Source organism: Quercus lobata, chromosome 8 (genome assembly GCF_001633185.2).
Source record: "Quercus lobata isolate SW786 chromosome 8, ValleyOak3.0 Primary Assembly, whole genome shotgun sequence".
In the NCBI taxonomy this organism is placed as follows: Eukaryota; Viridiplantae; Streptophyta; class Magnoliopsida; order Fagales; family Fagaceae; genus Quercus; species Quercus lobata.
Genome location: NC_044911.1, coordinates 11,771,028 through 11,784,353, shown reverse-complemented (window position 1 = coordinate 11,784,353; position 13,326 = coordinate 11,771,028). Strand labels below are relative to the sequence as shown.

General features: G+C 36.6%; 3 protein-coding genes across 3 annotated transcripts; all 3 read right to left on the bottom strand.

The window, feature by feature from the left end:
- Positions 1-310: 310 nt before the first annotated feature.
- On the bottom strand, positions 311-2,497 carry LOC115956378. The gene has a single exon (XM_031074777.1). It carries the CDS (start codon positions 2,495-2,497, stop codon positions 311-313), a length of 2,187 nt encoding a protein of 728 aa, XP_030930637.1.
- A 6,293-nt stretch (positions 2,498-8,790) lies between these two features.
- Positions 8,791-9,393, bottom strand: LOC115956377. The gene has a single exon (XM_031074776.1). It carries the CDS (start codon positions 9,391-9,393, stop codon positions 8,791-8,793), a length of 603 nt encoding a protein of 200 aa, XP_030930636.1.
- Positions 9,394-12,097: 2,704 nt separating this feature from the next.
- Positions 12,098-12,934, bottom strand: LOC115956376. The gene has a single exon (XM_031074774.1). It carries the CDS (start codon positions 12,932-12,934, stop codon positions 12,098-12,100), a length of 837 nt encoding a protein of 278 aa, XP_030930634.1.
- Positions 12,935-13,326: the final 392 nt, after the last annotated feature.

The following is a 13,326-nucleotide window of genomic DNA, read 5'->3' as shown; positions in this document are numbered from 1 at the left end:
CCAACACCAGTGTCTCAGATATATGTTCTAAGCAGAGCTGCACAGTTCATGTAACATTTCTAGAATGACCACACCATCATTGTCTCACAGTATTGAACATGAATTTTTGTAGCGCAAATACATAGAAAAAAAGAGCTTGATGAAATCATGCCTAACAGATCTTAGTAAATGTCAATTAACCTAAGACCATCTCCATAATGAAAGCATGAAATTTAGCTAGAAGCAATTGGTAAACAATTGTAAAATATACAGGGAATGTGTGTTATAGCATCATTGAGATTAGTTGAAACCAATTGGCTGCAGCCTGCTACTATGGGACAGATGAACATTGCTCCTTGAGTTGTTTTCCAAGCCGGTTGTTATATTCTTCTTTCAGCTCTGCGAGCTCTTTCTCCAATTTGCTAATCCTAACTTCAAGATCTTGTTTTGACATAGAAGTCATAGATTGGCTTCTTGGTTCTTCATCATGAACCTTAATAGTCACAACACTCTTGACTGAAAACTTTGTTCCTCTATCATTTGCAACTTCAGTGGCTCTTTGTGATCCTCCCACCACCTTGCTTAAAACCGGTACCTTCTCCTCTCTCACTATTCGACCTCTAGCATTTAAAGATGCTAGATACTGAGATTGAGTGCCTGAAGAAGGCTTTGCATCACTGACCCTTATGAACCTTGTACTTTTCTTCTCAAACATTTCCATGTGTTTAAAGTTTCTTTCCTTAACAACATCACCAGCTTCCTTGTGTCTTTTTGAGTTCTCTGGCAATGTTGTTTCAGTTCCTGAAGAAGGCTTTCCATCACTGACCCTTCTGAACCTTGCACTTCTATTCTTGTCAAACATTTCCGGGTGTTTAAAGTTTCTTTCCTTAACAACATCACCAGCTTCCTTGTGTCGTTTTGAGCTCTCTGGCAATGTTGTTTCAGTTCCTGAAGAAGGCTTTCCATCACTGACCCTTCTGAACCTTGCACTTCTATTCTTGTCAAACATTTCCGTGTGTTTAAAGTTTCTTTCCTTAACGTCACCAGCGTCCTTGTGTCGTTTTGAGCTCTCTGGCATTGTCGTTTGAAGTCTTGGCTGCTTCGTAGAACCCTTAACTGCATAAGTTTGAGGCAACATTGATTTCTTCCACCAATTCATGTATCGTGTGGTAACATCTGACTCGAAGAGTCTATGTGGTATGTGTAACTTTTGATCCGAAATTGGCCTGCAGTAGTTTCTCCAAGCAGTTTGGTGACTCAAATTGAATCGAGGAACACAAATTGGAATGTCTTGATCCATTCCAAATTGCATGGCCACTCGATGTGGAAGGTATTGCTCTATGCACTCTAGTCCAACCAGCTCACATGCCCTCATGCATAGAGCAAATGACTCTATTTCTTTATCCATATGAGGACCAACTGATACCCACTCTTCTTTATTTCTATAAAACTTTGGGGACAACCAATTCGTCAAGACTGCAGCATAAGGCCGCCATTGAAAATTATCTCTAGCAGAGTCCATGACTAATCTCGCCTTCTCGATGTTCCCCCTCTTCACTTTGTGCCACCTAGCCACTCTTGGCTCACCGCGTTTGATTATATTTTGTATTGGACGCAATCTTGGGAATCTCTCCCAAATCCAAAGCTGCACTAACTGAAATGGTGCCCAGAGATCAAGTTCGAAACGGTCACCTTTATACTTAATTGTCCTTACTCTTGTTGCATCAATTTTTTCTTTCAACAAACGTAAATCCCGGTAAATGGTAGCAAGGACTGCAGGCGCTAACGCCATCCTAGTCCCCCGTGATAGGCATATTGCAATCGGAAAAAGGTGTTTTCCAACGTTATCATACAAAGATGTAGGGAAAACATACCTTGATAGCCAAAGCGAGAGAAATGCTTCATGCTCAAGTTTATGGCCAGACCCCATGAAAAAGTCCATCCATACGTAATGCCTTGCTGGTGAAAGTCGTCTATGAATTCTAATCAGACTATCTTCGATTTCCAACATATCCTTGGTTTTAATTGGCTTTTTAACAGAGCTCCCCAATACAGAAAAACCCCCCAAAACCATCATATCCTCTAAGGTGATTGTTGCTTCAGCCCAAGGAAAGATAAAGCTATTAGTCTCAGGACACCACCTATCAGCAATTCCAAGAACTAACTCATTGTGCCTTAGGACTTGGTATGTGGAACTCCATATAGCATCATATATACCAGCTTTCTTCCATGTAGATTGATGCTTGGATTGCAAGCTATACACCCATTCTTTCCAGTTCCTCTGTGGGTTTCTCCGACCTCTGTATAGGACATTCAAAGGCAAGTTCTTGACATCACGAATGGTGGGTTTGGTTGGAGTGGGAGTGGGAAGTGGAGGAAGTAAAAGGTCTGGGTCTTGAGTATGGGTTAAAGAGGGTTTAAGAAAGTGGGCTGTCCTGAAAGTTGGTTTACTATTACTTCTTATTGAAATCATGCTCTCTTCTCTTTCCTCAATGATGGTGTGTGATAGTTCATACATGGGAAACATCTCAAACAGCTTTGAAAAGGGTCTCTGTTTGATTCCCGAGAAAATGAGGGGAAGAAGAGGATTCTGCTACCTATTGGACTCAAAAGCTACATGGAAGACAATGGTACATTGGTATCTGGTGCTCTATAGAGAGAATTGTATTTTTTTTTTTTTTTCTTTTCTTTTTGATGAATATAGTGAGAATTGTTGAGGTTTGAGAGGAAGATGACAACATATTTCAACAATTTTTGAGCTAGCTTGTGATTATTTCATACACCAATCACAACCTACCATTTGTAAAATAAATTGGGAAATTTATTCTATCATTAGACCTTTTATTCAAAGTCTATCATCTGTTTCAGGAAAATGAGGAGAGATTATAAGGAAACGGTCAAAACAATGGTTTATTAATTCTAGGAAAAAAACGGTTTTTTTCACAATGTCTATCATTAGAATTCTATTTTATAGAACCGCTTAAAGTTTTAGTTTTTTTTTTTTTAAAAGATAATTGGTTTTGGAATTTCCCTTCAGCTAATAGTTCCACACTAAAAATCCCTTCGCTTAACTGAATTTAGACAAGATTCCTACTTTTCAAAATGTTCCAATGGAATTATCAGTATGATTCTTCTTAGTTTGTTTATATATTACACAAACCAAGAATCTGTATAATTGTTGTATAGTTGTCATATCGTAAATTAGCTTTTTATATTATGTATCATATTGTATGATGTATTGTAAAATATATAAATACTTTATAAAATTTATATCAAAAATATTATAAATATATATTTAAAAGGTAAATTTATTATAAAATTGGAATGTATTCAACGAAATTATATAATAATATTTAAATAAATAAATTGAATAAATCAAAAATAAAAGTATATTTATAAATTTTAAGTTCAAATTGGTCAAGCTCAATTTTAGCTTATACTTTGAAAGAAGATAGGGTTTTGTTAGAAGACTCTTCCATCCAAAAAAAGTTTAGGGGCTTAAAAAAATCTCATCACATTTTTATAGCGGTCTTGTTTTGAGTTGTGATGGACCTGGGTGTAATATTTTTTGTTTTATTTTATTCTATTTTGACTTACGGTGAAGTGACACCTCATCTTATTATAAAAATGTTGCAAGATTGTGTTGTGGATATAAATTTTTTTGTTTTTTCCCCCAAAAATGGTCAAACTCAAAAGTGATAATGCATTGATACATGTTATATAAGTCAAAAATAAGTTTTTTCATCATATTTATTATCTTGCCTAATCATCTTTATCTTTAGCTCCATAGTCCAAGAAAATATTACCATCATCTTCATCATCTTTCAAAATCTTCTAATCTTTGAAATATTTTTCCTATCCATTTTCTTCATCAGCATCTCCAACATACTACCTATTCTTGGTATTCTATTTCAGTATCTTTTTTTTTTTTTTTAAATATATATTTCTTTTTGAATTTAAGTTTCTTACACTTATAACATAAACATTAAATATTGTATTTTCATTTAGTACTTCATTATATTATAGAAAAGAAATTTACTCTTTCATATATACTATTCCTCTTTTTCTTTTGTAGAGAGAGTAAGAGAAAGAGAGGTTTAAAAAAAAAAAATAAAAAAAATCATGGACATTTTATTTTATTGAGCTCAACTCCAATAATTTTGTGTTAAAAAATAAGGCTAACAACTGATTGAACTCAAGTCAAAGCATACATTTTAGACAACTCAATTTAAACTCACATGTCTATATATCATTTGATAAATATGATTCATATGCTATAATAATATTTATACAATATGCATCTATGTATTTTACCATTCATGACCATAACCAATACACACTTATAATATGGTACTTTTTTAAGTTCAATTCAATACGTATCATATATTATAATACTAACAACTTTGTTTGATTAGAATGATGGTAATAAGATTCCCACTAAGTGAGAATGTGTACCCAATCTAATGGGTAGTGGGTACCCAATCTGACCCAAAACTTTCAGGTATTACCTGATATGTTATGGACGATACTCTTACCCAACCCATTTATTAAAAAAAAAAAAAAAAAAAAAAAGCCTTTTCAACTATTTTCAAGAACACATATGCACTTGAGTACAACTTAAACAAAATACAATTCTTTCCGGTTAGAAAGTTCCCTAAACCAGTCTAACTAAATCACACTCACCTAATATGTTGAGCACAGAGCCAGAGAGTATAGAACATACAAAAGAAAATTGGATTTTATAATGAAGTTCTGTTAATGCTTAGAGCAAACGCAGAATGTAGAATGTAATTAATAAGCGTTTAGTCAGGGACCGCTCTATGTGTTGGTGAGGGTGGGCACATGACCACCCTCACTTGAAAAAAAATTATTATATACCTTAAAAATAATAAATCTTAAATTAATATTGGTTGTTGACCACCCTAAAAAAAACTTTAAACACCCAAAATAAAATTTGACCTCTCCAAAATCTTGGTCTATTGAAGGTTAATTTTAGAAATTTGCAATTTTGCATTGAAACAACAATTTTAGATCAATAGCTCAATTGTCAAGCTGCAATTTTATCAAATGTTTAATTATGATTACTAAATTGTGTTTTCAAAAAGCATATTTTAAATCTCTATTTTTTTTAGAAAAAGAACACACCTTTTCAAATGGCTAGTCCGATAGTATTTGTTTTAGTCTTTAGCTAAATTTGTTAGATTTACATGATACTTTTGTATATACACATGCACTAAAATAATGTTTGAATTCTTTATTGAATAAGATTAATGTAATGTGTTGGGAAATTTAGATCCCGATTGATAGAATTAACAAGTTTTAAATCTAAGTTATTAATTAGATTTATTATTAATAAAACTTGTTAAAACAAATAAACATCAATATCATGTCAAAATCATGCAGCGGAAAAATAAATAAGACAAGATATGATGATCCAAGAAAACCAATGAAATAAACTAGTTTCACAGTAAAAAAACTTGGGGGGAAACCTTCCCGAAAAACAATCCACTATAGAAAAGAGAAGTTTCAGATCTAGTACAAAATCTTTGTCCTTAGACTCTACAATCCTCATAGATGAACTCACAGCAGAAACATTTTACCGCTTTAGATCTCTGAACTCTTCAATATATGAACACCACCCTTTGATGCATGAATCCCAATACATGACTAACTCCTTTGCACGAATCCCAGTACGTGACTCACTCACCAACTTGAGGAAGAAGAATGTTGGCTACAAAGTTCTTCATTTCATCAATAATGAAGATCAAGAAGCACTTGGTTACAAAACCCTAAGACGTAAAAACACAGTAGCTTCTTTTAGAGAGAATAAGATATCAGTCACCTTTTGCATATGTTCTCCTTGTATTCTCTTATGTGACGGCCTCTAAAATAAGCCTTATATAAGTCTAGGGTTGTGAGAAAAGAAACCCTATACAAATACAAAAGCTTGGGCCGAAAATCAGATCTGGAAATCTGAATTTCCGTAACCTCGATCGATCAGGAGGTGTCGAGATTTAAACTTCAACATATATAGCTATCGAGAAGCTATCGAGGAGCTGTCGAGGAGACATGAGCTTTCTCAATTGATCCACCAGCTATCGAGAGGTGTCGAGATTGCGATAACAATCAACTGAAGAGCTCGATAGATAGTCTAGCTGTCGAGAGGTGTTGAGTAGCTATCGAGCTATCTGTTCGCAGGTGTTGACCTATCTGTCTAGCTTTAGTGAACAGTTTTTTTTCACTTGTTTCTTGGTCCAATCTTCACGGCTTTAAAACTAGACTTAAACACATCATAGATTTACCCAATTACAAGTAAAGTGCGTTTTGTCAAAGGATTAGCCAACTATATAAATATTGACATATGTTCCTAACATGAATCACATATGTCCTAACATAATGGTTGGATGCGTAAGTTGAGTATGTTAAATGACCTTATAGTTTATCATTTATTCTTTTGCTAGCATTATGGGCGAACTTCTTATAAGGAAATCACTTGTATTGCAAGATTTATCTTCTAAGCGGATCTATATTAACTTGAACAATCTTCTATAGAATCTTAGGATATGAAAAAAAGATCTCATATTTCCATCCTAATGATCAAGATGAAATAAGAAGAGCATATTTACAAAGTGGTTATTGTCAACCTCTTAGCCATGATTTCCCTAAAAAAAATTTTTGAAGCATTGTATCGATTTAATCTTGTTTGGTTTAAAGAATACAAAAATTGTTTGGAACAGATCATTAAAAAAAAAAAAAAAAAAAAAAAAAAAAAAAAAAAAAAAAAAAAAAAAAAAAAGAGGATGATTCATTTTGTTTATATTGTTACTTATTTAGGAAAAATTTTAAATTTTATGTATTTTCATTTTTTTTTTCTTTTGTGATGTCAATATATTCAAGTTTTATTTTCATTCATTAAAAAAAAAAAAAAAATTAAGTTCTTTAATTAGCCACCTTGAAGAAAATTTCTAGAGCGGCTACTACTTTTAGTTCTTATCTAAAACGGGAAACAAATTTGGAAACTATCTAAATATGGAACATTAAATATGAATAACATTCATGGGCAAATAAACATAGGTAATTGTAGGGGTGAAATTCCCAAAATCAACGATGGGTCTGGGGACCCACACGAAGCCTAACCATGACCCAACGGGGAATAGGGGCCCAAGTGACTTTTGGCCTAACCCTGTTGAGCCCGGTTTGATCTAAAAGACGTCCGAGGAGGAATGCCTCCTCGGACACACGAATATGGGCCCAATGTGCGTCCCCTCCACAGTAAAGAACCCATCCAGGTGAACGTGGGTAGAAGGGTGAGCCTCACACAGCAGGAAAGAAGAAAATGTAAGACATCAGGGAGAAGCCACAATTGCCACATTAAATGCAAGAAAGCTACTTTTTCAGCCGCATTAATGTGGAGAAGACAGACGAACAGTGTTACATTGGCCAGTGCAACTCACAGAAAGATAAGGAAGATGTCCGATAGGACAGGCACTCAAGTGGAGGTCCAGATGGTTAACAAGTGTAAGGTCCTTATCAATTTAAGGAGGCTATATAAGAGAAGGAGATCCCCATGAAGAGAGGATCGGAGAATTAAGAAAAAAGAGAGAGAGAAAGGTGAAAGAACTCTGTAGTCTGTAAACAGAGTAAGAGGTGCACTTATACGTCTCCTCGGACCGATATCCCATTAAACGTAAATGGAATATTCTCACTTCGTCTAGTCCTAACTCTGTAACCCACTCTCTACAAATTCATTGTCTGGGGATTTTTGGGCCAGAACCACTTACTTGCTGGGCCTGGGCCCCAAAAACCACCCCTACAGTAATGAATAAGAAGGTAAATATAGAATGACAAAAAGGAGAAAAAACAACAAAGATTTAGTTCTATTCTTCTAGAAGAGTTGTGTGTTGTAATTCAGCTTAGATTCTGAATTACCTCATGTGGGTGTAGCCTGTGCCAAATCCAATAGGTAATGGATATCCGACCCAACCTAATCTGACTTAACCCAAGACTTTTGGGTATTTACCCAATATGTCATGGGTAAAGAGAATCGGGTACTAGTTTGGGTAATACATGAATCCGATCCATTAAAAAAAAAAAAAAAAAAAAAAAAAAACCTAAAACCTTTTTTTTTTCAATTAGTATTTCTCTACCTTACCCACTTTTAATAATTCCCTTTATTTCATAGACTTTGAAACCATGAATTTGCACGAGTATTTATTTTTGTTTTGTTATAATGGGGTTTGGAACATGAATGTTCATTAGAACCCCAACAAAGATTTCATCTTTGAAGCTAGGGGCTTGGAGAATTTGGTCTTTATTGTGTTTTGGTTTTTGCATATTATTATATTTTTTTAAAGCCCAAAAATTATTATTTTAAAAAAAAAGGCTTGAGTTGGGTATGGATATCCATAAGTAAAAAATGGGTACATAATGGGTATAGGATTCTGGGTATCCATGAGTAAAAGTTTTGGGTCGGGTTTGGGTATACCTGACCCAAATCTGTTCCATGGCCATCCGTGGGTTTTTGTGAAATGGTAAAACTACCCCTTAAATGTATGTTTTTATAGAGGTTTAATGACACATTTAGTCAAATTTTCCCCAAATTTCAAAATGGTCCTCATCTTTATTTCATTTTAATAATTAAATTTTAAATTTTTGTTAAAAATGTCCCTAACATTAACTCTTGCTTTGATTTTGAGTTGAGATTGTTTAGGGAAATCCCAAGAATTTTGGTAATAGTAAAGAAGGGAAATGATGGGTTTTTCAAATACTTTATTTGCTTTTTTTTTGTTTTTTTGAAAACGGAATAAACTTTCATTTATTTAACTGTGAAAAATCATAATACAGTGCTTCTAACACAGGTGGAGGATTATCCTCTATCCAATACATGTCTTCGTGTACATATTTTGCATATCTCGCTAGCCCATGCGCCACAGAATTAGCTGCTCTCCTCACGTAGCTGAACAACACCTTTCGAAAACTCCGTGTGAGCCATTTGATATCTTGGATGATATGACCCAGCCATGAATGGTCCGTCTTTGATGCAGCAAGCGATTTCATCACACTGAGATTATCCCCCTCCACCACCAAGTCTGTGAATCCTGCCTCACATGCAAACTCCAATGCCCTTCTACATGCTATTACTTCTGCCACCGCACTATCAACTACATGTGGACCTTTTGCTGACATTGCAGCCATGACCTCGCCCTTCTCATTCCGGATCATCGCCCCAACACCTGAGCAACTCAACTCGGAGAAGACCGCAGCATCAAAGTTCAGCTTGAAAGCAGAATCCGGAGGAGGGTGCCAAACAGAGTCACCTGGGCAACTTACAGGAATCCGTAGCTGACCTTGTGCTTGATGGAATTCGTCCAAAAATTCTTTTTCCTGTTTGTTTAGCCACTTCGGGTCCTTCATCTTACTACCAAAAACCACCGTATTCCTTTGGTTCCAGATAATCCAAGTTTGAATGACAAATAAGTCAAACTCAGCTGTGGAGAGTTTACCCAACAACTCTTAAAATAAATGGAGTACATCCTACTGCCCTTGACCGCACTTTTGTATTTTAATCATACTACCCGACCATACATCTTTTGCTACAGTACATTCCCACAAGGCATGGTCCCCTGTTTCGGCCTCCCTTGAACAGAGCACACAATCGTCCTTCTCAACAATTTTCCTCCGCAATAGATTCTCACATGTGGGCAATATATTGTGGCAAGCTCTCCACGCAAATACTTTTATTTTGTTTGGCACATGAAGCTTCCATAGTTTAGGCCATACCTGACAACCGATCGACCCAAATGAACTTTCCACCCAATCCTCTGTTTTGAAAACCTGTCTTGCCACATGATAGCCAGATTTTACAGAGTATACTCCCTTTTTATTGTGTAACCAAACTATGGCATCTGGGACATGTCTTTGACTCAATGGTAGTCGCAATATAGCCTCCGCATCATCCTTGTGAAAGTGTGCCAAGATAAAATCTCTTCTCCACCATTTCAGGTCTGGGTCAATAAGTTCAGAAACATGCCAGTCTCTTCCTATCTCGTCTGGAGGATGAACCACTACATTTGTTGGATGGTTAGGGATCCACTTGTTAGACAACACCTTGATTTCAACTCCATCACCAACCCTCCAACAGCACCCTTTTTTTTTTTAAATCAGCTATGTTGCCATGATACTCTTCCACACATAGGAGCTATTAGGTGAGTCTGAGGCTTCCAAAAACTGACTTCGTGGGAAATATCTAGCCTTAAAGCACTGGTACATCAATGAGTCATGTTCTTGTATCAATCTCCATCCCTGCTTTGCCAACATGGCTAAATTGAAGGATCCAAGGTCTCGAAAACCCATTCCCCCCATTTTCTTTGACTCAGTGAGTTTGCTCCAACTCCTCCAATGAATTTTTCTTTCATTCCCCACTTGTCCGCCCCCACCAAAACCTGGCACACATTGCATCCAATTCCTCACATAGTCTTATGGGAAGTTGGAACACACCCATGGCGTATGTGGGGATAGATTAGGCCACTGCCTTTATTAGCACTTCCTTCACTGCTCTAGATAGCATCTTACCCTTCCACCCTTAGAGCTTTTTCCAAACCCTATTTTTAATATAAGAGAATGTGTGATATTTTGCTCGACCCACCAATGTTGGCAAACCCAAATAAGTATCAAAACGATCCACTTCCTTGACACCCAGTGCATATTTTATCCAATTCTTCTATTCCATAGGAGTATTGCCACTTAAGTACATTGATGATTTCTCCAGGTTGATACATTGCCCCGAAGCACTAGCATACAGCTTTAGAATTTCTATAACCTCTTTCACTTCTTGCTTGTTGGCCTGGCAAAACAAAAGTGAATCATTTGCAAACAAAAGGTTAGTAATTCGTGGGGCTCTTCTACACACAGATACTCCTTTGATCCACCCCTCCAATTCTGATTTTTGTAAGAGTGAAGTAAAGCCCTCTGTACATAAGAGAAAGAGATAAGGTGAGAGAGGGTCTCCTTAACAGAGTCCTCTACATGGAGAAAAATTACCATAAGGTGTACCATTAATAAGAACCGAAAAATGAGTTGTAGTTACACAACCCATCACTCTATCCACCCAAGTCTCCGGAAATCCCAACTTCTCCATAATACCTCGTAGGAAATTCCATTCAACTCGATCATACGCCTTACTGATATCTAGTTTGAGTGACATGGACCCCTTCTTTCCCTTTTTTCTCCCATGCATTGTGTGTAGAGTTTCATAAGCTACTAAGACATAATCAGTGATGAGACAGCCTGGTACAAATGCACTTTGGGTTGGGGAAATAATATCAGGAAGAATTTGCTTCAATCTATTAGCTAACACCTTAGAGATAATTTCGTAAATAACATTACACAAGCTGATGGGTCTAAAATTAGAAAATTTTTGGGGAGATTTTATTTTGGGTATTAGAACAATATGAGAATAATTTATTTCAGGCACTATGTGACCACAATTTAAATAATCCAGAACAACATTCACCACTGTATCACCCACAATATGCCAAAAATTTTGGTAAAATAAAGCATTCATACCATCGGATCCAGGAACTTTTGTTGGTCCCATTTGAAATAAAGCTATTTTGACTTCTTCAGCACAAAATTCTTGTGATAAAATTTGTTGCATATTTGGAGTTGCCTTTGGAGTTACCTTTGGAGTTACAGCATCTAAACACTCATCCGTCCTATCACATGCTCCTGCCTAAAATAAATTCTCAAAGTATTCCAAAGCCACCTTAGCAATATCCTCTTCCTCCTTCACCCACACCTAGCCTCCTTTGAATTTTTGATACCCATGATCCAATTTTGTCTTCGTCGTTGAGATGCTTTTGAGTGGAAAAATTTCGTGTTTTTGTCTCCATGTTTCATCCAATTGATACGCGATCTTTGAGCTTAATACACCTCTTATTTAAGAAGTAAGGCGTCAAGTTGCTTGCTGGTCTCCAAGTATTCAGCTCTGTTTTCCTCATCAAATGTCTCCAAGTTCAATACTTCAATACACTTTTGGAGCCTTTTTATCTCCACCACATCTGGATGAATATGTGGAGCTCCCCAAGCTTGTAAGTCCATGGCACAATTCACTATTTTTTTATCTAGCCAACTCCAAACTCGTAGCCCCTACCCCATCTTTGCTCCAAGCATTTTTAATCACCTCATCACACCCCTCTGCCAACAGCCACGCTTCCTCAAATTTGAATCCCTTCCGACCTTTGTACCATTTTTTTGAGCTTTGAACATGCAACAAGATGGGTAGATGATCCGAGGCATGAGTGGACAGGTGATAAACAGTGCTCAATGGAAACTTCGCCCTCCAATCAACAGCAGCCGTGGCCCTATCTAAACGCACTCTTGTATTTGCTTCACCAGGCCGTTTATTGTTCCAAGTGTATTCATATCCCCTGAAACCCAAATCCTCAAGATGGCAATGCTCCAATGCCTCACGGAAAGCATTCATTTGGCTGCCTTGGATTGGTCTCTTGTTTAGCTTCTTCGTCAAGTTTAGCATTGCATTGTAGTCACCAATACACACCCACGGTCCATCCACAAACGTATGAATATGTTGAAGCAAACTCCATGACTTAGCCTTCTGAGCTGCTTTAGGCCACCCATAAAACCCGGTTAGGAACCATACCGAGCCATCCTCTTCCACTACTTTGGCCAATATATGGTTGGTCGTATAGTTGACAACATCCAAATTAATACAATCCTTCCAAAGTAATGCTAACCCACCACCTGTGTTTGGATACTTCACCACAAAGCTGTTCTGAAACGGTAAGTCACCACACCATTCCTTCAATCCCTCCTTGTCTAGTCTAGTTTCCATTAAAAAGCAAACCATGGGTCCTTGGTCCTTCACAATACTACAAAGGTTTCGAACTGTCCAAGGGTTCCCAAGCCCTTGGCAATTCCAACTTAATATCTTCATTGTTCCTGCCAAGGGCGGTAGTCCACCCTTGCCGATATTTCATTAGAGTTTTCATCATGTGCTTCTGCCTTGCCCCTCTTACCAGGTTTTGCCTCATTGTCTCTGTTACTATCTTCATCCAACATTTGCGTAGCCATCCTTTTCCCCAGGGCACTTATTTTTTCACTAGCCTTTGTTTCCTTCGGCCCATAATCCATGCGGCGTAATCTCACCCAGTCTGCTTCTTTTATATATTATATCTTGTAACCCAATGTATATGCATGGATACACTTAAAGATATACAATAAGATACATAATATAATTCCCTTTATAATTTAAATACTATTGATAGTCATTTTTGTATTTTATTAACTCTTTAAAAAATTTTGTAAGGATACTATTAAGTATAAAAT

Excerpts from the sequence above, each read along its gene's own strand:
- LOC115956378 (XM_031074777.1), bottom strand. The coding sequence starts at position 2,497 with ATGTATGAACTATCACACACCATCATTGAGGAAAGAGAAGAGAGCATG.
- LOC115956377 (XM_031074776.1), bottom strand. The coding sequence starts at position 9,393 with ATGAAGGACCCGAAGTGGCTAAACAAACAGGAAAAAGAATTTTTGGAC.
- LOC115956376 (XM_031074774.1), bottom strand. The coding sequence starts at position 12,934 with ATGAAGATATTAAGTTGGAATTGCCAAGGGCTTGGGAACCCTTGGACA.